A 22,181-nucleotide genomic window follows, 5' to 3' on the forward strand; every position below is an offset into this window, starting at 1 on the left:
GCTTATAAGGTCTTGTAACTTTTTTTGGAAACCTGAAAATGCTGGTGTTTGAAGGATTATTAACTGTTCCTTTTACTGTACCCTTATCTTATGCAAACTGTAATCCCCTCTTATCAAAGTTAAGTGATCCTCTTTAAATTTAGAGCCACAGTGTGTTGCTCTTGAGCTGAGGAAGAGCTAAGCGCACTTGCCAAACTAATATCAGGTCAGTTTATTTAGAAGACTAACAGGATAGGTACCTTGTTAAAAATCATAAAATGAAAATCTTTGCTGTTGTCTCTAAAGGATTGGATTAAAACTTAAACTGAATATTACTTGTGGAAAAAGAACTGTCTGGGGTATACATCATTATTTTCCTTTGTTTCTACTTGATTAGCCCAATTCCATTGATGAGCTCAAATAGCCATTCTCCTGAGTAAAACTTGCTTCTTTTTTTTTTTTTTAAATGCCTGCTATTAAAGAGAATCAGTTACCTATTTCAGATAAATAACATCATGCCACTGTGGGTAATCTGATCAGCAGAAGTGATGAAAAATATGTTTTACAGTTCTTAAACATTTTTGGTCTGTTACTTAAGACATAACAAGAGGTTTTCTAGTTCTAGTGCAAGGCCTTATATGTAGCTTAAATAACGCAGTAATGAACTCTCTGTATATGCTGTTTTAGCTGTGGAGGGGTTTTGTTGTTGTTTCTTTGCTTGGTTTTTTTTTTTTTAAATACTGATTTTTTTGCTTGAGTGATGTTTGTACTATTAAAATAGTTAATTTAAAATTCCATATCCCAGACTCACTCTTTCTGAACATCACAGTCAAATTTTGTTAATGTTAGCTGTAAATAAAAACCTCTTCCAGTCAATTATTAATAGAGCAATAGCTTTTCTTGCAACCTCATTGTGACTTTTAAATTTATTAATTTTTTTTTTTTTTTTTCCAGATATAAAGCCAGCTAATGTGTTCATTACAGCTACGGGGGTAGTAAAGCTTGGAGACCTTGGACTTGGTCGATTTTTCAGCTCCAAAACCACAGCTGCGCATTCTTTAGGTAAACTTTATCTGAGGTACAGGTGTTGGGGAGGTGGAATTTTTATTTGGTGGAAATACTGTGCCTACTCATGAAGAGGAAGAAAAGGGTTAGATCCAGCTAAAGCTCCTCTTAAATAGTAATAAAAATAAAAATGGTCAGCACCATGGACAAATACAGGGAAGCTCTAACACCGTCACTTTCAGCAGTACAACTGGGTTTTTTGTTTGGTTGTTTGGGGTTTTTTTTGTTGTTGTTGTAGGTTTGGGTGGTTTTTTTTGGTTTTTTTTGGGTTTTTTTTTTTTTTTTTTTTTTTTGAGGGTGGTCCCTCCCTTTGTTTGACTCATTTAAAGTACGTTCCTAGCTGAAAATAAGTCCTTTTGACAGTAGCACTTCCTAGAAATTCTGGGAAAAAGATGTATTCAATAATACAGATGCATTTGTTTAAATTAATTTGAGCTTTAATAAGTGTTTTAAAGAATCTAGTAATTCTGTGTGCCTGTATGGGTAGCACTGACAAAATGTTGCTTACATGCTTTGAAAATGTGTACAGAGAAGCTTCCCTGTTTTAAGGTGGAATTTCTCAAAGTATGCTAAATAAGTTGAGAAGAGATCAGAATTAGACTTTATGAACCATGAAGACCTTAAAAGCAAAATACCCCCCCCCCCACCCCCCCCCCCCCCCAAACAAGCAACAAAAACAAATCCCGGAAAACTTATTTTTATGAGAATAGAAAACTTTCTGAAATGCCCAATTGATTCTTTGCTCGCACATAAAAAACGCCATTTTAATATCTTTTTGCAAACAAAATTTTAATATAATTTGCGTCTTTTGAGTAGAATGTGGAGAGTAGGATGATTAAGAAGCCTTTAAAGAAAGAAAAGTAAAAATTTGGCAGGTATTTTAATTTTAAATGACAAATGACAGAATCTAAGATGATTTCTCTGAAGGAGAAAAAGCCATTATAAACAGAGTAGCATCTGCTTTAAAGAGAAATGCAGGAATGAGTGTTTATAGTACAATTCTGTAGTTTTTTACTTAAGAAAAAAAATTCTTTTCCCCTGCTGGAGTGGCTGTGTTTAGTGGTTGCTGAATTCAAGCCTGTTAACTGACTGCAAAGAGTGTGAAATAAACTTTTAGACCCCTCAAGAGCAGGGCCGTTGGTGACAGCATCCAGAATTGTCTCCCTTGTAAAGGGTGTTCAGGAAAGCAGAGCACCTCACTGATCCGTGAATACAGATAGGTAAAATCAATTCAAATGTGGCTCAGTGAAAATTTTTAACAAATGACAGTGACAATTCTGTAATTAGGCATTTGAATATTTTTATATGTTTGACAAGAGTGCATGATAAATAATATTATATCTAAGAAAGCCAAGAATGGTTAAGTAATACTTTCAATCCCTAATTTAGGGCCATGGAAGGACACACAAAGAATTGTCTTTGCTCAGATGCTTCAGTTTCTAATTAGACTATGAAATATCAGACTTCTTGGATTAAAATATACCATATTTGTCACCACCTCTTTAACTTTATTTAGATAATCCCTTTTATCAGTACAGTGTGGAAAAAGAGAGAGGATTGATGTTCGGTATGTTTGTACCACATTTGAGGTGTGGACGACACTTAGGTTAACAAACAAAAAAACCTATTTTAGAAAGGAAATTTTTGATGTGATCCTTAATTCCCTGTCTTCCAGAAAGCCTTTGGTGACTCTTTAATGCCTTCCTGTTTTTATCATATCTGCTGTATACTGATACTGGTATAGTCAAAACCATGAGTAGCTGCTGAGATCTTAATAGGACTGAGGTGAAACTCAGACACAGATGTGCAACTTGCATTAATAAAAGAGAGAGAGAAAGAGACAGAGGAGGAGCAGTGAGACCAGACAGGAAATGTGCTTTGGTTCCCTGTCAAAGTTCAGATATAACCCTAAAGATCTCATACAAGTTCACGGCCCAGTGTATATAAAATGCTGCTGTTCATGCTGCTATCGGAGCCCAGTGGCCATCTCTGGCAGCACTGTGGAGATCTTATTTGGTGTAGTTGGGTCGTGGTTCTGCCTGTGAATGGAAGAAAGATGTAAACGAGCAACATGAAGAGGGAGCTGCTGCTGGGCTGTATTTGCAGGAAACTGTAAGTCCTAATCTGTGGGCAGGAGTGCACAAAGAAGGCAAAAGTCAGTTGTCAGGGTGGGAGAGCTAGACTTGTGTTCTGAGGCAGAAGTCAGGAAGTTAAAGAAGAACAAACTATTTTAACCCTGGGTTATTTAGGCTCATTGCAGGGGAATGGTTGCAAAGGGACTGAAGACTGAGCTAGAGTTAAAACTAGTGTGAAACCCCCAAGCCCTTTAAAGCTCATCTCTTACAAATACCAGTCATAGAGACAATGGCGGGTAGGGAAGTGGAAGGTTTGTTTCTAATGTTGGGTGCTGTGTCTTGGTAGAAGAGCTGTTATTTTTTATTTTCTTTTTTCCCCATCTCCTCTTCTCTTGCTTCCTTCTTAATTATGACCCAGTGTCAGAATTCAGCCTAGGAAAAAGGTTTTGTTCAGCTATGAACTTAAGCTACAGTGGAGACAGTGATACACTGATATATTATGTCACTAGGGGAGACCACTTTTTAAAATTAATTTGTCATGCAGTTTCTGATGGTGGTTTTCCTGAAATTTCTTTTTAAGTTGTATCTTTTTATGATTCCATAAAGTTTTGGTGCACAAAACCCAGTGAATTACAAACATATTATGTGTAGCAATTTATACTTGTTTACAGGCTTTATAAAAATTTAAGTAGCAAACTAGATTCAGGCTTTCAGAGATAAAGAAATGTACTAAAATTTTCATTAGCTACAGCTTCTAACTGCTAATTATGAATAATACTGATTTAATTATAATACTTGCTGATGGTCTATTTGAAACAAATGAAAATACTGCACTGGACAGAGTTTCTTAATGTTCTTAACTCTTTCTATGCAGCCTTATCAAAACAGTAGAATTTTCTATTGTGACATGTGTGTACCTTTTTCAAAGCAGAAAATCTTTCTTCCAAAAATGCAAAGAAAATGAAGGCATTTGGTTTTGTTGATTCAATAAAAACTTGACAAAATTTCTTGGTTTCAGAAGACAATATTAGAAAGGGGAAGATGATCTGAGAAAGGCTGCTTATTCCTTTCTTTATGACTGTATGTGTTAGGGTGTGTTTTGTTTTTGATTTGTTTTTTTTTAATGGCTGAATGCCAGGCCTTATGCTCTTTGATGAAATGGCAATTCTGAGGCCAGCTGATGAAAATGTGCATATTTTTAATCTGTTAGCCATTCAGTGAATTTAATGATAGTCCATATTTTAGTATTTCAGTTACAAAAAAAAAAAGTAACTTAATTTCTCCAGTATAGTTGTGCTAGCAGGGTGCGCAGTGTGCTGTCCAGTCGGACCTGGCTGCCGTGGTGTGAATACCTTCTTGAAGAGCAAAGGAGCAGATCTGCAATCTTCTTAAAATGCTTGAAAGCAAAGAATCATCTGCATTGAATTCTGATGTTTCTTCTGTGGTTTGACAACTTCTGTCATTTCCATGGTACTCCTGTCCCCAGCACAGAGCTATGTTGTGAGGGATTTGACTATAAACTCATGCAGGTTGTGGGGAATAAAATACCTTGTAAAAATGTGTGCAAATACTTTCCTTTCCTTTTACATATGGATCTATAACCCAGCAGAGAGGGTGTCAAAGCCAGTGCTGAGGTGGTGGTATGCAGCATTGTTTTGCTGTGAATAGAATGAGCTTCACTTCTGTACTCTCAACCAGACCATTCTGAGAACCTGAACCCTCAGCATACTGGAAGGGTTAGCAGGGGAAACCTGCAGTTGATTCATCACAGTCATCAGAGCAGCTGTATTAAAACAGCTCTTATTTTATGTACAAAACCTGGAGATTTCTTACAGTAGTTTGAAAGCTGAAGATAAAATGTTGTTCTGTTACAATTCTATGTTATAAAATAACCCAAGATACTTATAGATTGATTTCTGCAGTGATGTAGGCTGGGTTGCAGAATTACTTTTGATAAGTGCAGTATTTTAGGTCCCATATCTGTGGTTGAAGACGAACCTTTGACTTGGAAATCTGACACTTATATTTAAATAAGAAAAAAAAAAATTATAGTTATAAAGAATTTGTCATGTCAGTGGTTGGTTACCTTCAGTGTTCCAGAACTGCAGCTTATTTGTAACTTGGTTTGTCTATCAGCATCAACAATTCATCTTGTTAAGCACTTGCATATGGTATTGAACTCTGTATTATAAAATTCCTGTGATCTTATGGACATTAAGTCATTCATAAACTGTATCTTTTGATTATTAAATAAATTGGGCCTTATTTTCTTTTTTTTTTTCCCCAAACTGAAGTATTGTTTTGGATTTCTTTGAAAATCAGAAGAGTTACTAAAGTGATTTCTTTGAAAATCAGAAGAGTTACTAAAGTGATTTTAGCCCCCTTCCCCTTCCTGAACTTGGATAGTTATGTATTCCAATGCATGGAATGTCAGTAATAATTATATAGACTTCTTAAAAACTAGTCTTTTAAACAACTTCTGAATCCGCCATTGCATTGGTTTGTGTAAGTAGTATGAACATTTACCAGGCAGATTTTTCTCACAGCTTAAAAGTGCTTGATAGTACTTAGAGCTGGTTAATTATTTCATTCGACTCCTCGATGCATTGTTGGTTTTCAAGTGAATGCTCTCTCCTGTTTAACTCGGCTGCAGTGAGTTATGTGTTTATGCAGATAATAAGATGGACCATTTATATCATAACTCCCTTCTTCATAATAGTTTATTTGCCTCTAATTCTTCAGATCCAGCTTCCTGCCCCCTAATAACCACCATTTCTGTTATGTCCATTGCCTGTCCCCATAGCAGAAAGCTTGCATAAAGAAACAGTGCTTTCTGGATCTGCAGCATCTTTAAAGGGAGGAAGCTCTGGAGCAGCAGCAGATTCTAAGGAAGCAGTTTATTTAATCCAGGCCATTTTCAAGGAGATTACTGTTCAGAACTTGCAGGTTATCAGAGGTGTGCAAATGCAGTGAACAGAATGCTAAAGTTACAGATTTTGTTCTTAAAAACATAGGCATCTTAATGCATTATGTCGTATTATCCCACTTCTTTGTCTTCAGATGAGTAAAGAAAGTTGCACGTCTTTATAATTTTGTGATGCTGTATTTCACTTAACAGAAAAAATAATGATCCAGGAAGGAAACATAATGTATAATCACATCTGGTAGTAGCTTGCCAGCAGTACAGTGCTATGCACTGAGATTGCTCACTGTTTTAAAGAATCATTGCAGTGCCTTCGCTAGTTCCTGAATGTCAGAATAATGAATGTTTTGTGTCATGTTCTGTTAAAAACAGTTTACAAGTTGTAATGATGTCTAGATCTTCAGGTTGTTTTTGTGATTCAATGACTAACATAACTGTAATTTCGATTCTTTCACTTGTTGGTCATTGGGGGCTTCAGGTTGTATTGCAGTTAAGGTGTTACACCAGGCTAAACGCTGCAGAATTATAGCGTTTGTTCTTCTTTTTCACCATCATCAATCTTTCACAGTCATATCAGACCCCTAATGTATCAGCAGGCTTCCCAGAGCTACTGGTTAAAATTACCTTTGCTTTTGGTAAGCTATGAACCTTCAAACCTCTGTGTTTTCAGCTGCCCCCTGTGGATTCTGTGAAGCCTCTTTCTGGCACATTACTCACTGCCAGCTACTTGCATGATGTCTCAGAGCAGCAAAAGCAGTGCTGCTGTAACCAGCTCAGAACTAGATTACTATTAAGCTTATTTTTTGTTAGATGAGTTCTGCCAGCAAAGCATCAGAATATACTAAACTAGTGCATTAATTAATGGATGCAAAATACAACTGAAACTTTGCAGAGGTGTCCAAGCTGACGAGTCCTTGGAGTTAAAATAAAACCCTCAACCAAAAAAAAAACCCAAACCACCCCAAAACAAAACCCAAGAGGAAATAAAACGGTAAGGATGATAATAAAAATATGAAGGCTGACAAATGTTTTACTAAGTTTTCCAATTTTAAGATAGCTGTCATTAAACACCCATTAAAGTCTTGCTGTTGATACATTGGAATAACAGAGGTGCTTCTGGATATTCCTGGAGCTGTTTTGGTGCTGCAGTCCCACCCATCTGTGTGCCTGTTCTTTCACAGGGAAAAGACCATCCCTCTTGACCATTCTTCTCTTGTAGGTGAATATTAACATCCCATGAGAGTAAATGGTTTTCACGATACTCCATCATTTTGAGTTGCCTTTCCCCAGCCTTGATCCTTCATAGTCTCAGGCCAGTGCTAAGGGAGTCTCTGGGGAGAGGGGCTGTGGCACCCCCTGCTTTCCTGGGACTGGAACTCTCCCCTGAAATATTAAGTGGGCCAAATCCATTGTAGGATGCAATATGGGACTTGCATATTTGTTAGAGAAGCATCTTCTCAGTTTATATTATTTTAGAATATTGTTTTCAATATTGTTTGCCAAGAAGGAGATCAGTTGTAATTATGGGTTACCAGCAGCCCTCGCCTTATCTGGGATAAGGTGGTACTGGGTTTCCCAGTCTGAGCTTGGCCTTTCAAATAGGAAAGTACTTCCTCCCCTTCACCTCCCCCCCTGCCCTTCTTCTCTAAGGAAGGGTGACATAATTTGAGATGCCAGCCTTTCTAAAAGGTAGAGCATGTTGTCAAAGCAAAACATTGTGCTTTTGGAAAAGGTTAGAGTAAAATTATTTATCTGATTAATTACAACTATTAACCTGATTATTCACATTTGGAATTATGTATTCACTATATCTCCATTTCCAGTATTGATACAGACATGAATTCTGAATAGATGAGGCTAATTCAGAAGTGGAGAAGTGATATGAGGTATTTGTATTAAATAAAATAGCGTGAGGTTCATGAACTCTGGTATTTGTAGCTTGTAGTGAGAGCACTGATTTTAAGCTCTGGCTGTGTTGCAAGATGTTTAGTTTGGAAATAAGGTCAATTTGTATTGAATTTACATAATTCAGTTGCTTTTCATCATCAGGAGTCAGTGCTTTAGAAAATATACCACACAAAATTGAAGTAAAAATCTATTCAGATCAGTGACTTTTTTTGCTGTTAGGCAGTCATTTTGGGAGGATATAGGGGGAAAGTTCAGAGACAGTGTATCAAAATTGCCACTACCTGGAGTATCCAATGTAAATTTGCTCTGGGACGGTCCTAGTAAATGCCCCTTTTCCAGAGCAAACATCTCCAGAGCCCATAGCTCTGAGGCAGGATTAAGCAAGGGCAGCCACAGATTTGGGAGCTGGAAAGCTCTGACAGAGTCTAGTTCTGTAGCAGATGGCCGAGTCCCTTGTAGGAACCTCAGCTTCTACTGGGCTTGCGGGTTTTCCTGCCTTCCTCTCCGGGAAGCTGAAGATCCTGGATTTCAGGCTCAATTTTAGTTTCCGATATTAAAAATAAATTGTGTTTATTAGTTTCAAAAGCACGTTTCAGATTTGTGTAGTCTCAAAAGGAAGAACAAACAACTAATTAAAAAAAAAATAATCAAGCTGTGGAAGAGAATTTCTAGCTGTTATTTCCAGCCACAGTGATAACAGTTTCGAATGGAGTGGAGGGGTGTGTGTGTGTGATTTTCTTCAGAAGAAGATAATTACTTTTGAGATTCTTTAAAAACAAAAATTGGAAGTAATCTACAACTAAATAATTCTGGTAATTAGATATCAGTAGTGAAAATAAAGCTGCATCGGATGAAATGGATATCTAATTAATGTGTATTTGTGAATATGTGTATTAGCAAAACTAGGACAGTATTGTATCAAACTGAAGAGTCATAAGTATGAACTGAAATTTTATCTGTAGCAAAATTAGAAATACAGAAGACAAAAAAATATTTTCAGCCAGGAATATTATGCTTTTACTGCTATATGACAATGGAAATTTTCATTCAAAAATACTTGTCTATTTATTGCAGTTGGTACACCTTATTATATGTCTCCAGAGAGAATACACGAAAATGGTTACAACTTCAAATCTGACATCTGGTCTCTAGGCTGTCTGCTGTATGAGGTAATACTGATATATACAGTGAACTTAATAAGACTGTTGTGCTCCCCCCTGCTCCCATGTATTAAGTACTATTTCAAGATCTATTTCTATATTTTTGTTGTTTAGAAAAGTATGTTGAAAAGCTGCTTTTCAGTTATTATATGTCTATCTTCAATATTAGCATTGAGAACTCTTATGTAATTTCAGCATGTAAAATACCTTTATTTATGTGTTATTCAAGACTTGCCTTTTACTGGACTTGCTACAGAGATTTTACAGCAATTTGTTGAAGATTGAACATAACTGAAGCATTAATAAATGAATAACAGCAAGTGCATGTAAAATTGTTCTAGGGGTCTTAATGGCCTACGCTGATTCTGTGATTTTGGTAATAAATGATAGTAGGACTGACTTGAGTAGATAACTAATACTTTCAAAACATGAAATCTATTTATTTTATTAAAAGTTTAATTTCTTTAAAGTTATTTAAAACCAAAGTAAAACAATTAAAAAGGGGATTACTGTGTACTTATTACTACTAGCTTGGAGTAACTGTCAAGATAATGACTTCTACTGCACAGACATATGTAATTTTTCTGCTCTTTCTTCTCCAATTGGTTAAACTAAAGTTATTGGTTAATTTCCATATTAATACGGTTGAGATTGGTAGGTGACACATAATTTTAAATTACGTATTCTGAGAAAATAAAGGTATAGGGCAAATTGAAATTGAGTTGAATGAAGGTCTGAAGAACAGGTAGGCTTCTAAGGCAGCTACGTCTTCAAAGTTCTTTATGTATAATTTGTTGATCAAAAGACTAGCACTTGTCTTGAAGGATGCTGGAAAAAAAATTTCTTTCCATCAGTAATGGCAGTGAAGTCTTCCTGGTCATGTTCCAGATAAAATCTAATATACCCAACTCACTTTTTCGTTTACCTGCTAGCCACCTGCCTCAGTGAGTCAGCAGAACTCATTTCACATGTATTCAACAGGATCTGCACCTCCTGTTATTTTAGGGTTTTGTAGAAAACATTGTTAAAATTCTATATTACTACTAGGTGAATTATCTCCAGTAATATTAGTTTACTTTCTACCACTAGCATGTTGCTTTAAATATTAAAAAGGCAAATAGCTATATTGTAATTCTGCAGAGTTTACAGATATGTATATGTAGCTGTTGCTTCTAAATCTTTGGGACAATTCACAGGAGTGAAGTCCAATACCTGATAAGCAAGTATTTAAAAGTTTAAATTAAATTAAAGCTTAATCCCATACTGGGATTCCTTAGTACTGACCGTGGCAACTGTTATCAATTTCAGTGCTCCACTTTACACACTTGCACAAGCATAAAGCTAGATGAGGATTTTTTCAGTATTACTACTTTTTTTCTCCTCATTGGTTTTCTTGAGACTCTTTTTTAAAGTCTGGAAAGAAACAAAACCCTTGAATAACTAATTATTACATAAAATAAACATGTTAAGGTTAGTTCTTCTATGTTATATGAAATAAAATGGCTAGATAGAAATCAATAGCACTTTTCTAAAGAAGGTTTTTTTTTTCGAGCTTGCTGCTTTGATGCTGATGCAGTATACTAAACACCTATGTGAATATTTTTTTTTTTAATCTGGTAAATAATTTCAAAATAGCTAAATGTCTTATTTCTGTTGATTAACTCAGAATCTCTAAATACTATTCTCTTTTAATTTATTTCACAAGTTCTACCAGGATGGTATTTAAGTCGATATGACATTGTGTTTGGTTTTTTCCTTATTGTAAGAATAAAGCAATTATTAGGATACTTAGTGTTGAAATATATCTATAGTATGTGGCAATGTCTTCAGCTATAGCTTTTAATTTTTTTTAGAGGTGCATTTATCTCATTTAGTTAATTTTACAACATATCAGACCTCAGTGGTGTGGGGTTTGTTGTTTTTGCTGGTCATTGAGATGTAATTTTGAAAACTTAAGATATATGCTTAGCAGTTTTCTTATTTTTAAAAAATTATTTGAAAGCTGTTACTTAAGGTTCTTCAAGACATGCGTGGGCTAATGCATGATATTTTTATTATCAGTGTAGTTTTGTACTGCATATCTTTTTGTGACATGTCTATTGCTTGCATTTTAACATGTTTTATTACGTTGATTTCATGTTAATATGTGCTCATAGGTGCTCTGGATTCTCTCCAGCTTAATTGGAGAAAAGCTGTGGCATGTTTATCACTTCTCAATAAATGCTTAATTGCTGCTAAACTCTTTTCGGTTATGTTTTAATGTAAGTTTAGCCTAATTTGCTATAATGTATGTTATTTTAAAAAATTGTTATGTCTAACCTATATTACAGTCTATTACTCAGTGCTAACTATGTGACCAATAAGGTTTTTTTTAAAGTATATTTTAAAGTCTAATTTTTTTTAGAGCCCCAGGTATTTCTGAAACCTCAAAAACACTACCACTGGAGTTTTAATTGATATGCAACAAAGTAGACTTTACTAATTAAAATCAAGATGCTGTGCTTTTGCTACATGGACCTTTACATGGAAAAGTAGGTTTTACACATTTCCTTTTATTGTTCAGCGTAGCAATTGCATCCTTACAGGGTTGTAGGTTGGTGGCTTACAGTTCAAAAAAAAAAAAAAAAAAGAAAAAAAAAGAGAGAGAGAGAGCTGCCACCAGCCCCGAAGACAGACAGTGGGCTTTCGTCCCTCAGACACCCCCAGAATACTAATCAGGAAAGTCAGACCCTGGAGGTCAGGGAGCAAGTCAATCATTCTAGCGATCGTCTCAGTGTGGAGGATCAAATTAGCCTGAAAAATTCAGCTGCTGGGAGGAGAGGGCGAGCAGCTGTCAGGGGCAGCAGCGAGATGCACTAATGAACCAGATGAATAGTGCAAAAGCTTGAAAATAAAAACAGGACAGTTGACATTTTTCATCTGTCAAAGCAGGAGATGCATGAAAATATAGTATTCCTGTTTTAACTCCTTAGGGGACATTCAGAATTTTTTTAACACTCCGCAGCATTCAAACAAAAGTACTTTTTAATGAACACCTAGAGTACGAAAATGAGTATCTGTGCATTTATTCAGAATTTCTGCATGCGTACCGACCCTGCAGTTGATTTTTCTATTATTTTTCCTTTTCTTTTTTTGGTCTTTAGCTTGCGTTTTTAACATTCTTTTTAAGGTAAGAGACAATATTGTATAAATCAAAAAATTAACATTATTTTGGTAATACAGAATTTTTGGGAGAAGTGTAGGATGGAACTGTAGTGTGGTGTTTGTTTTGGGAACATTAAAATTACTTATTCTTACTTGGAGGTAATATGAAAAAAAGTACTGAACTATGGAGAGCATTTTTATCAGGTATAAAGTAAATGTAAGACAATTTTTGGTAATTTTAAAAATACATTTCCCCCAGGTGATATTGGTGCTTAGACCTGAAAGAGTTAAACTGCTATCTGGCAGACCACAAGACAGATGAGAGCCATTTTCAGCTTGTCCTGTCCCTGCTGAAGCTCACTGAGTAGCACAGCATGGACTAGCGTGTTTCACACACGCTCTGCCTGTCTGGGGAATGTACACATTGTCCTTCCAAAATCAAACTTATTAGCACATGTAGAAAAGGGTGACTGACTTTGGGGCAGTGCTGCACTCAAAGCAGGATTCGTGCTGCTGCGGTTCAAAGACTTAGAAGGCTTTGAACAGAATGGAGAGATTTTAAATGAATTTTTAAATTTGTAATCCTGCTAACCATAGCATTTGTTTCCACCTTAAATGTCAAGTTGTAACATTGTCTGGAGAAAAGCATGGGTTTACTAATGCTAATTTTAAGCTGATCATTATTTAAGTGCTCTCCAACAGATACTCTTATTTTTGTATTACATTTGTAAAATATAGACATGGGTGCCAGTTCTGCACTTCTGATGACATTTTGGGATTTTTTTTTTTTTTAAGTATTTTTAAATAACATACTGAATTATGAAGTTTCGAAGTTTGCGTTTTTTTGGAAGTATATATGTTACCCTTAGTTTTCTAGCCTTAAAAAAAGTAATTTTATCAAAGTCTAGTAATAGCTATGGAAGGTTACAAAATCTGCTACTGTTATCCAGCATTTTCACCATATGGTATTGCTTTAGATCAGATAGAGTTTTCAAATAAATTACATGTTTTTTTTCTAAAAGATTTTCAGAGGAAAATTATGCTGTGGGTTTGGGTGGGGTTTTTTTTGTCTCCCTCCTGATGCAAGTACCTTCCACACTTACAGCATTATTGGAAACTACTCAATTTTTCTCATACTCTATTAATAAAATTGTAAAATTCCAGTATTGCATTATAAGAATTGTGACAGGTACGACTGTACAATGTAGAATAAGTACACACAGTGGTTACAGTACTAGTTTTGGAACTTCTGGTTTTTGCACTGTGACACTTCCAAGCAGGGAATTGAAAGTCATTAAAAATCACTTTTGATTTGTTAGTATTACAGATTACACAACAAACAGGTTTACTTAAAAACACAAAAGAAAACTGTACATTTTCTTTAAACAGATGGCTGCACTGCAGAGTCCCTTTTACGGTGATAAAATGAACTTATACTCCCTGTGCAAGAAGATAGAACAGTGTGACTACCCACCTCTCCCTTCAGATCACTATTCAGAGGAAGTAAGTAGTTTTCCTATTTGTGGGCTAGATCCTCAGTTTATGTAAGCTGACACACTTCCAGAGAAGTAAATGAACTTGTGTGATTTTGTTATTTGCAGATTATGCCCATAAGTGTTTGCTTGTTGAACTTGCTCAAATGTTCCTGTCAAAACAAGCCTCTGATACAATTTTCGATTTTGAGGGATTCATGATGGAAACATCATACTGTTAGGTTCCTAATTTCATTGAGCTTCTTTGCAAGTATGACACAATGCTTTCCCAGAATGCACAGTATGTTCTACGTGCCAGAATGAGATGGTGTCTTACATCTATAGTATGCTTTTCTAAAAGCACAACTGTGCAAGTTTATGTTGCACAGTAAGTTAGTGCACTCGCCTTGTTTCTCTAGGGGCTTGCATTAAAACAGATATAATGTAACTCAGTAGTAAGAATGGATTGTTTAGTTCCCATTTGTCTGCATTATAAAACTGCAATGTGCCATTCCATACAATAGAACAGCAGTTCTTTTGCGAGGAAGAGTGGTTCTTGACAACACTAATAATAAATTTCAGAGAAATATAGGCAGGCGTAATATAATTGAATTTGAACAATATGCTCGTGTATATTGCAGCAGCATTTGTTTTAAGCTGATAGGTAACAGTTCTTTACTGTCATTAATGCATTTAAGGGGGGGGTACTTGCTTCTTTAAGCTCTGAAATTAAAATAAACTAAATAAATATTTTTCTTAGAGCGAGTAACGGAATGAAAAAGCATAAATGCTTGTTAAAGTTCTGAGATGCCAGTTTTGAAATACTTTCCCACTTTGAAAGTAGGCAAATCAGGGCAAACTGATAGAAACTGTAAACCAAAGAACATGTATTAGTAACCAATTCTAATTAAATTTGGCCTACATGAATTAAAGATTACTTTGAAAACGCAAATAAAGATGAACACTGAAATACTTTTAATAAACATAAAGTATTGTGCAATTTCACTTATAGAGTGGGGGTTGCAATTCTGAACCTTACATTTTCTTACATTCAAAGACAGTGATTAGACCATTAATAAATCATTACTGCCCAGTATTTTGTTTTTTATTTATGGTGACAGTTTTTCCCCTTTTATGAAAAAAAATGAACTTAAGATTTAATTCAGCAATGTTATAAAGGGTGAAATAATGATCTATTGTGTAATTTATGCACTATACCTCTTTGTGGGTTTTCCAATTAGTCATATTACCTGGGCTGTTTTTAATTATTATTTATTGTAGACTATAAATATGGCAGTTCATATAACCAACTTCAGAACTGGAGACCTGGAAATACAGTAGGGTGTGAACAATAATGCAAAACGATAGCAAGAATGTCAGGGGCCGTTCTTTGTTGTGTCATTCATGCTGTCTTCCTTTTTCCATGAAGCGCATGAATATTTCACATATCTGCATCCTCATCCTCTATTCTTCTTGACTAATTTTCAGACTGTCTGAATTTGCATTTCACATGGTAGCTGATTAGGAGATGCCGACTGCAGCAGCGAAGCCTCAGCAGGCGGTTTCCATGGTGACCTTCAGCAAGATTTTAATGATGATACCACTAGTGGTTCGTTGAAGTTGGCCTGCCTGCAGGGCTACTTCACTGCAGCTAAGTGTGAAGTTGGATATGCGGATTCCCAGCCAAGGGGCAAATATCAAAGTCTGGCCCGGATAGAAGGTCTTAGAGTTTGGATGGGGGAAAGAGATTCCATCTTTTACTTACATCTGTATAGTTTCTAGTGTTGACAACAGATACAAAGCACAACATGTTACGTTTTCTTTATTTCAAGCCAGACACGTACTTCTGCACCTTGGATAAACCAGTTATTTGCAAAATACACATAAGTTATTTTAAAACATAATGAGAGAATCAGAGCTATAATAGGTATGAAGACAGGTATGAAAATAGTTCCTTAAAAGAAGTAATCAACTATGGAGACTGTAATGGGAATATTTTTTAATGTTCTGATATGAAGATTTGTGTCTTCGCTTAAGGTACATGGAAAAATAGATATGTTTATTAGTTATTGCATCAAAATACACCTTTTTTTCTACTTATATGAAAAAAATTCTGTGCTGGCATGAAATGCAAAAAAATAGAAACAAACAAGTGTTATCTGTCATATTAGGACACTGTCCTAAATGTTTCACCTTTACTGAAAATTTAGATATCAAACCTTTAACTAGGTTGGAAGCACACTCAGTGAGCGGTAAAGATCAGGGATCACTGAACAGCAAAACCCACTTCATAATTTATTGCAAAGAATTTTGTGAAAGAAAAATTTCACTGAGTGTTGATCTCTGCATATAGTAGTGATATATGCAGAGATACCAGTGTAAATACTTTCAATACAAAATACAAGACAAATGCTTTTTAAAGAAACTTTTTGTAAGTAAATTTTAATGAGTTTTAAGATGTGACAATTTTTCTAAATTTTGACCTCTGTAAGACTAGCCTTTTAGTAACATATCACATCTGTGTCATCAGAGAATAGTGTGACAGAAAGATGCACCTTAAGATAAGATGGACAGATGGCTAACTTTTAAAAAAACCTTTAATTAGAAATCCTAATATTCCAAGATGCATTTTCACAAACTATTGCTTCAGCAGTAGGGTCATAAGGCAAGATTTTCAAATGTTTAACAACTTTGGAGTTCTCAATTTTTGGATATTCCTAAAGAACGTCTGGTATTCAGGGTGAGTACTCAGCATTTGCTGCAAGCTGCTCTGCTTAAGGGAATTCAAAGCTGGAGCTCCCTTGCCACCCCCAGTCAATACTCTTAAAATCCTGTCAGACAATATTAGTATCATGTTGCTTTCATGATAGATGAAGTTTTTCAGTCTCCCCTTTGATTGAAATACACTTCTTCGAAAGTCTGTAGCCAACCTCCTACCCAGATGCGAAGGCTGAATTGAGCCAGCAGGTCTAGAATGGCAATGTTAGTTGCCAGCAGAAGGACTTGAAAAACACACTTGAGAAAGGACTTCAAGAAGGTCTCCTACTCAGAGTAAGAAGAGTTTGAGGTTTTTTCCCCATCCAAAATTTCCTATATGAAAATTTTTCTTTTTCAACTGGCCAGCAGTGCAAAGCACTTGCTGTCATAGTTCTGTCTTCCCCCTGCTTCCTTCTGACTTGAGTGATAATTATTTATTTCATAGCTGAAAAACCTGCTAAAGTTAAAGAAAGTGTGTCCCACTGCTCCGATGTCAGGGTAAGCTCCAGGCTAAAGACAGTCATTGTGCTAAGTGCACTGAGGAGGTTAAGAACAATAAGCAGCTGAAGTTTGCAGCTTGGGGATGGAACAGGAGGTCCCTCCAGCTCAGTCATGAGTCTGCTCTGCCTTTTGGGCAGTCTGTGGCAGATAATAAAAAAATATCTCTGATGATAGTCTTACTTTAGAATCCCAGTGCCTCTTCCCATGGTACTGTTGGGCTCTTCTGCTACATCAGAAATTTTATTAATACTAGAGGGGTTGACAAATGGATTTCAGGTTTATTGAAATGGATATTCCTGTAGGAGTTAAAGGAATAGTGCTATAACTAAGTATAAGCATCCAGCATGGTCCCAGTTTTGGTCCTGAAAGGCTGTCCTTCTCTGTAACTGTTTTCAGCCTGTACAGCACAATTAATTAACCTCCTCCCAAAGCTTTGCTGTTCAATAACAATGCTCAAAAGAGCTCAGGGATTTTGAAATTACTCAGGAATCTGTACTATGACTGTGCAGTGTCCCAAGCATAGTCAACTCGGCGTTCCTGCCTTAAAACTGAGATTCCGGACTGGGGAGGGGCAAGGAGATTTTGCAGTAATAGCAGTAACCAACATTTAAATGTTAAGATACGTGGCCAAAAGACATCTACGGTTCTGTGGTTTATTTTATTGCAGTAACAGTGAAGGTTTGTCACTAATTGAGCTCACCTCCTGCACTATGTTGGGAAGATAATTTCTGAGTAAACCAATTCAGTGACTGCCCCTTGCTATTAACATATTATTGTAGATCTTTTCTTACATCCTAACAATAGTAGCTAAATACGCCTTTTGGTTAGAGTAAAAAATGAGAAACTGTAAATAAGCTACCAGTTAAGGCACCGTGTGGGTAACTGGATTTTGCGAGTGTACTTACAGGGATTAATAGGACCTAAAGCCTTATGTGTACTTGTGAGTAATGATGCCGTTTTCCTACAGTGTCTTTCTAAGCAATGAGTCTTCTTTGCCATTTTATTGAAGCTTTGAATTGCAATACACTGTAACAAGTAATAAAGTAATTCTGAAGGAAGACTTCCCGTTTAATGACTTCACAGACAGTTTGAGTCTGAAATTGATTTTTAGATGACAAAGTTCAGTTTAGAAAACAAAATCAAAGTTACCCACAGGCCAGGATTGAGAAGACATGAAGTAGCCTACTGGAGATAAACAAGGCTTCTCATGCTTTTCACGGGTGAATTCCTTGAAGGTCTACTTCTGCTGTTCTACCCACAGTGAAGTTATTGATACACAGCTGGTAAAAAGAGGAGAAAGGATACTCTGTTTCCCCTCTGATAATAGCTTTATAGGTTTCAATCCTTCAAGGTCTTTTCCTAAGACTTTATTTACTGTATGCAGTTCTATTGAACAGATGGAAGTCTTCACAGAGAAAGATAAATGTATACGCACAAGATTTGACGCTGTATTCTTCCAGATAAATTATACTTGTATTCTCTTTACAAAATATTTACTTATTTGAGTCAAATTTCAGGCTTGGGGTTTTTGGATGTTCTTCAGTCTTTCCTGTTTTCCATGCAGGCTGTCTGAGGTGTTGCATAGCAAGCAGCTCATCTTTGCTAATACCTTGTGCATGTTGCTTACGCTGTGTCCCACCTGCTTCTTCTACAGGAGATTGTTTTACTTTGCATATTTACATTACAAATTGGCAATTATTATTTCTTACAGTAGTTCATGATTTCCAGCATTCTATTCTCCAAATGATTGGGAGTTATTACAGGCTAATAGTTTTCCTGTCAGTGGTATTGCATTTTATTTATTGGCTGCCAGAAGCAATATGATGGCTTTTATACTTCCATTAGTCAAAATATACTTTGTATATTCAAGATTCAAATAGCAAGTCTGTTACAGATTATTTTGATTTAATATGTTTCTTTTCAATCCAGCAATCTGACCAATATCTTCAGAATTAATGATCTCATTTTTAAATATTAATCTTTTCTTGCTAAAGAAGGGGGATGTATGGTGACATAGTTTTTGTAGTGTTAAATATGAAAAACCTGTACACTGTCTACAATTTACAATGTTTCTGCAAGGGCTAATGCACAAAGTTTTAAATAGTGCTATGCAATGTTTTTTACTTAACTTCAGGATTTCTTATTCCTGTGCATTTAAATTAATCTTCTGAAAAGTAAAAGGAGTATAATTATAATTTAAATTTAAAATATTTATTGGTCTTTTTATAAAAAGCAGGAAGGAAACTCTCCAATGGCAGATTTGAATATGCAGTCTATATCGCTTTTGAATAATCATGGTGATGAGGCTGCTCTGTGTTAGCTGCAATAATTACAGATTTTTTTTTTAGTAGTCGTACCTAATAGTACTAGGAGGGAGACTGAACCAAATTTGACAGATTGCCATTGAAGGTTGGATCACAAGGTGGTTTTTTTTGTTTTTTTTGTCATCCCCCTATGCTATAAGGGTGTCTAGGAAGATTTGGTAAAGCTACTAAAAAGCATAAAGGAAGAGTTTCAGAGTTGGTAAAGTTGCTTTTGCAAAGGATGGTAAACATTTTAATAAGTCATCAGGAAGCAGGTATATTCCATATGGCAAAATGCTTCAGTGATGCACACAATTTAAAATAGAAGCCCCATCAGAAGGTTATGCAGACAATATATTACGTTCTAATACCATAAGTTCTTAGGAATGTCAAGGAAGGAAAAAAAACCCTGCAACTGTTCTGCCAGTTTGTGGAGGCAGTGACAAGTATCTGAGTGGTGTGGGAGCTCTGTGGGGTTGCTTCTGCTGAATATGTGCACTACAGAAGACCCAATAAATTACGGTGTTTGTGGAAACATGGGATTTTCTAGTCATAGTGATTTGTTTATTCCCAGATAGAGACTTCCATGAACATATTTGTTAATTATGTGCTGCTTTCTATAAAGGGAAAAAAAATCACTGATCTAATCCTAAGAATATATCCTGGGACATAGACCAAAGGTTACTTGTTCCAGTGTCATGTCTCCAGCACTGGGCAAGTGGAGTAACAGGGCCAGCATAATGTGGTAATTCCCCAAAATGCTTTCCCAGCTTCCAGTTTTAAGTTCAGAGATTTATTCAGTCAAAGGTGGAGTCTTTATATTAAATACCCCTCAGTGGGTTTAATTTTTTCACTTACTTTCTGAATGTGTGTGTATTGGTAGCTTTTAGGAAGAGGAGGTTCTGCAGATTAATTATGTGTTATAAGGAGAGTCTCTGCCTTTTGTTTGTTGGAACCAGTCACACAGCAGTGCTGGTTATTGCTGGCTAACTCTTGTATTGGGAGAGGATAAGCAAGCGGTCCCAATTTACCTTCTCGGTGCGAGTTTCAGCCTTCTGCTGTTTGCGGGCATAGCCCTCCAAAAGCACAGGAATCTTCATTTAGATGATGTATAATGGGACATGTCTAAAGTTGTACGTTAAAAGGATTAGAATTTAAATCTGCTCATTAGTTTGTGTGGACAACAGTACAAAATATAAAAATCACAGGAGTATATTGCATACGTGCTTGCATAAAACTGTGTGCAGCGTGTCTCGACAGAGGGAGGGTTGAGTGTGTGCGTGTGTGTGTGTTTATGCAGAATTGCTGTTTGGCTAATTTTTTGCCACTCTTATTAATTTGAATTTGATAATACACAAATACTAATTGACAAGATGGTTGGCTTTCTTACATGTTATTTTCCTTTCCTAGCTGCGACAATTAGTTAATATGTGCATCAACCCGGATCCAGAGAAGCGACCAGACATAACCTATGTCTATGATGTAGCGAAACGTATGCATGCACACACTGCGAGCAGCTAAACAGACATCAGATCATGAAGAAAAAAGCAGAAATAACCAAGTATTTTAAGTAAATCATCCCACCTCTTTGTTTTTGTGTTACTGAAATGTAATTAATTGAAGCTTACTGTTGTGCTTTGAATTGTAAACCAATTTATATACAAGCTTTGTTGTTTTCTGTTTATTTTTTGTATTTTTTACTAACTTGCAGTTTTACAACAGGTTTAAATATGTAAAGCATAACTTTAAAAGATACCGAGAACCATTCTTTTCTATGTTAAGTGGGTTCAAGTATATTTTCTTTAATAACAAAATTGTATTCAGTTGGGCCTCAGTTCTAAAACACAGTTGCACTTTTGCACATGATACAGATATTAGGCTTATTATCCAGAAGCAAAATGTCTGAATCTCTCACCTTTTTAGTAATTTATGGAAAGTATGGATCAGCACAGTTAACTTTATTTTAATGTTTGTTCAAAGAGGGACATAATTATTATAGAAGGTTATTGTATTTTATATTGAATTGTAGTTTACAGTTGTCAGTGTAAGAGTAGACAGGCGATAGGATTAGTTCTCTGCTTGCCAGATGTGATGGGAAAATAGTTTCAGGGAAAATTGTCACGAAGAAATTTTTGTAACATCCCTTTTTCTTTTGTTATTCTGTCATAATTCACATAAAACATTTGTTGGAGGTTTTCTGGGGAAATTTGAAGTGTTGATTCTGCAATCTGATCGTTTTCAATAGACTTGTGGAGCACTGCCCTGGGGCAATAGGAGTCTGCATAGTTAAGTCTTAAAACCATGCAGATGCTTCTTGTAGCAAAGAGGGTTCTTTTGAGGCTAGTGTTTTTGAGGAGGTCTGATTAAAAGATGCGAGCTTTAACTTACGACTTCCCAACTGTTTATGTATATGTCACTGTTTGTAGATTTTTGTGTTTAAAATAATTCAAATGACCTTACAGTATGTTTAAATTTTAATTTCATTATTTTTTTTTAAAATATAGGAATCTTTTGGAAAAGATATAATAGTGTAGTGTAACACAAAATATATTCTTCATGCATATCTGGTTTTGTATACTGTATCCTGAGAATTAGTTTTATATTTAGCAAAAGTAAGTTTTAGCTTTTATGTTTAAGAGAAAGTTGACACTTTTTCATTTGGGAAATAAATATATATGCAAAATAGCTTTATCAGTTGAAAAGGAAATTCAGACTATTTTTGTTAGACCTTAGTACCTTTTGGGTATGCTTAATTAATATTTTTACTGTTAAGAAAGGAAGGTATTTTGTTTTTAAATGTAGTAAAAATGGCGAGTGGACTGAAATTTCTTGAGTTTCAAGACTGAACTTTTTATACAGAACTGTTAAAATGTAATTATTACCAGTAATATTGC

General features: G+C 35.6%; 1 protein-coding gene across 1 annotated transcript in view; it reads left to right on the forward strand.

The window, feature by feature from the left end:
- Nucleotides 1-20,808, forward strand: part of NEK7 (NIMA related kinase 7) — a 50,948-nt gene extending 30,140 nt beyond the window's left edge. Inside the window, exons 6-9 of the mRNA XM_010169758.1 lie at nucleotides 934-1,041; nucleotides 9,025-9,119; nucleotides 13,644-13,757; nucleotides 20,698-20,808. Coding sequence (XP_010168060.1) covers nucleotides 934-1,041; nucleotides 9,025-9,119; nucleotides 13,644-13,757; nucleotides 20,698-20,808 — 428 coding nt within the window. The remainder of the gene's footprint in view (nucleotides 1-933; nucleotides 1,042-9,024; nucleotides 9,120-13,643; nucleotides 13,758-20,697) is intronic.
- Nucleotides 20,809-22,181: the final 1,373 nt, after the last annotated feature.

The sequence above is a fragment of the Antrostomus carolinensis genome, unplaced genomic scaffold (genome assembly GCF_000700745.2).
Source record: "Antrostomus carolinensis isolate BGI_N321 unplaced genomic scaffold, ASM70074v2 scaffold3806, whole genome shotgun sequence".
Taxonomy (NCBI): Eukaryota; Metazoa; Chordata; class Aves; order Caprimulgiformes; family Caprimulgidae; genus Antrostomus; species Antrostomus carolinensis.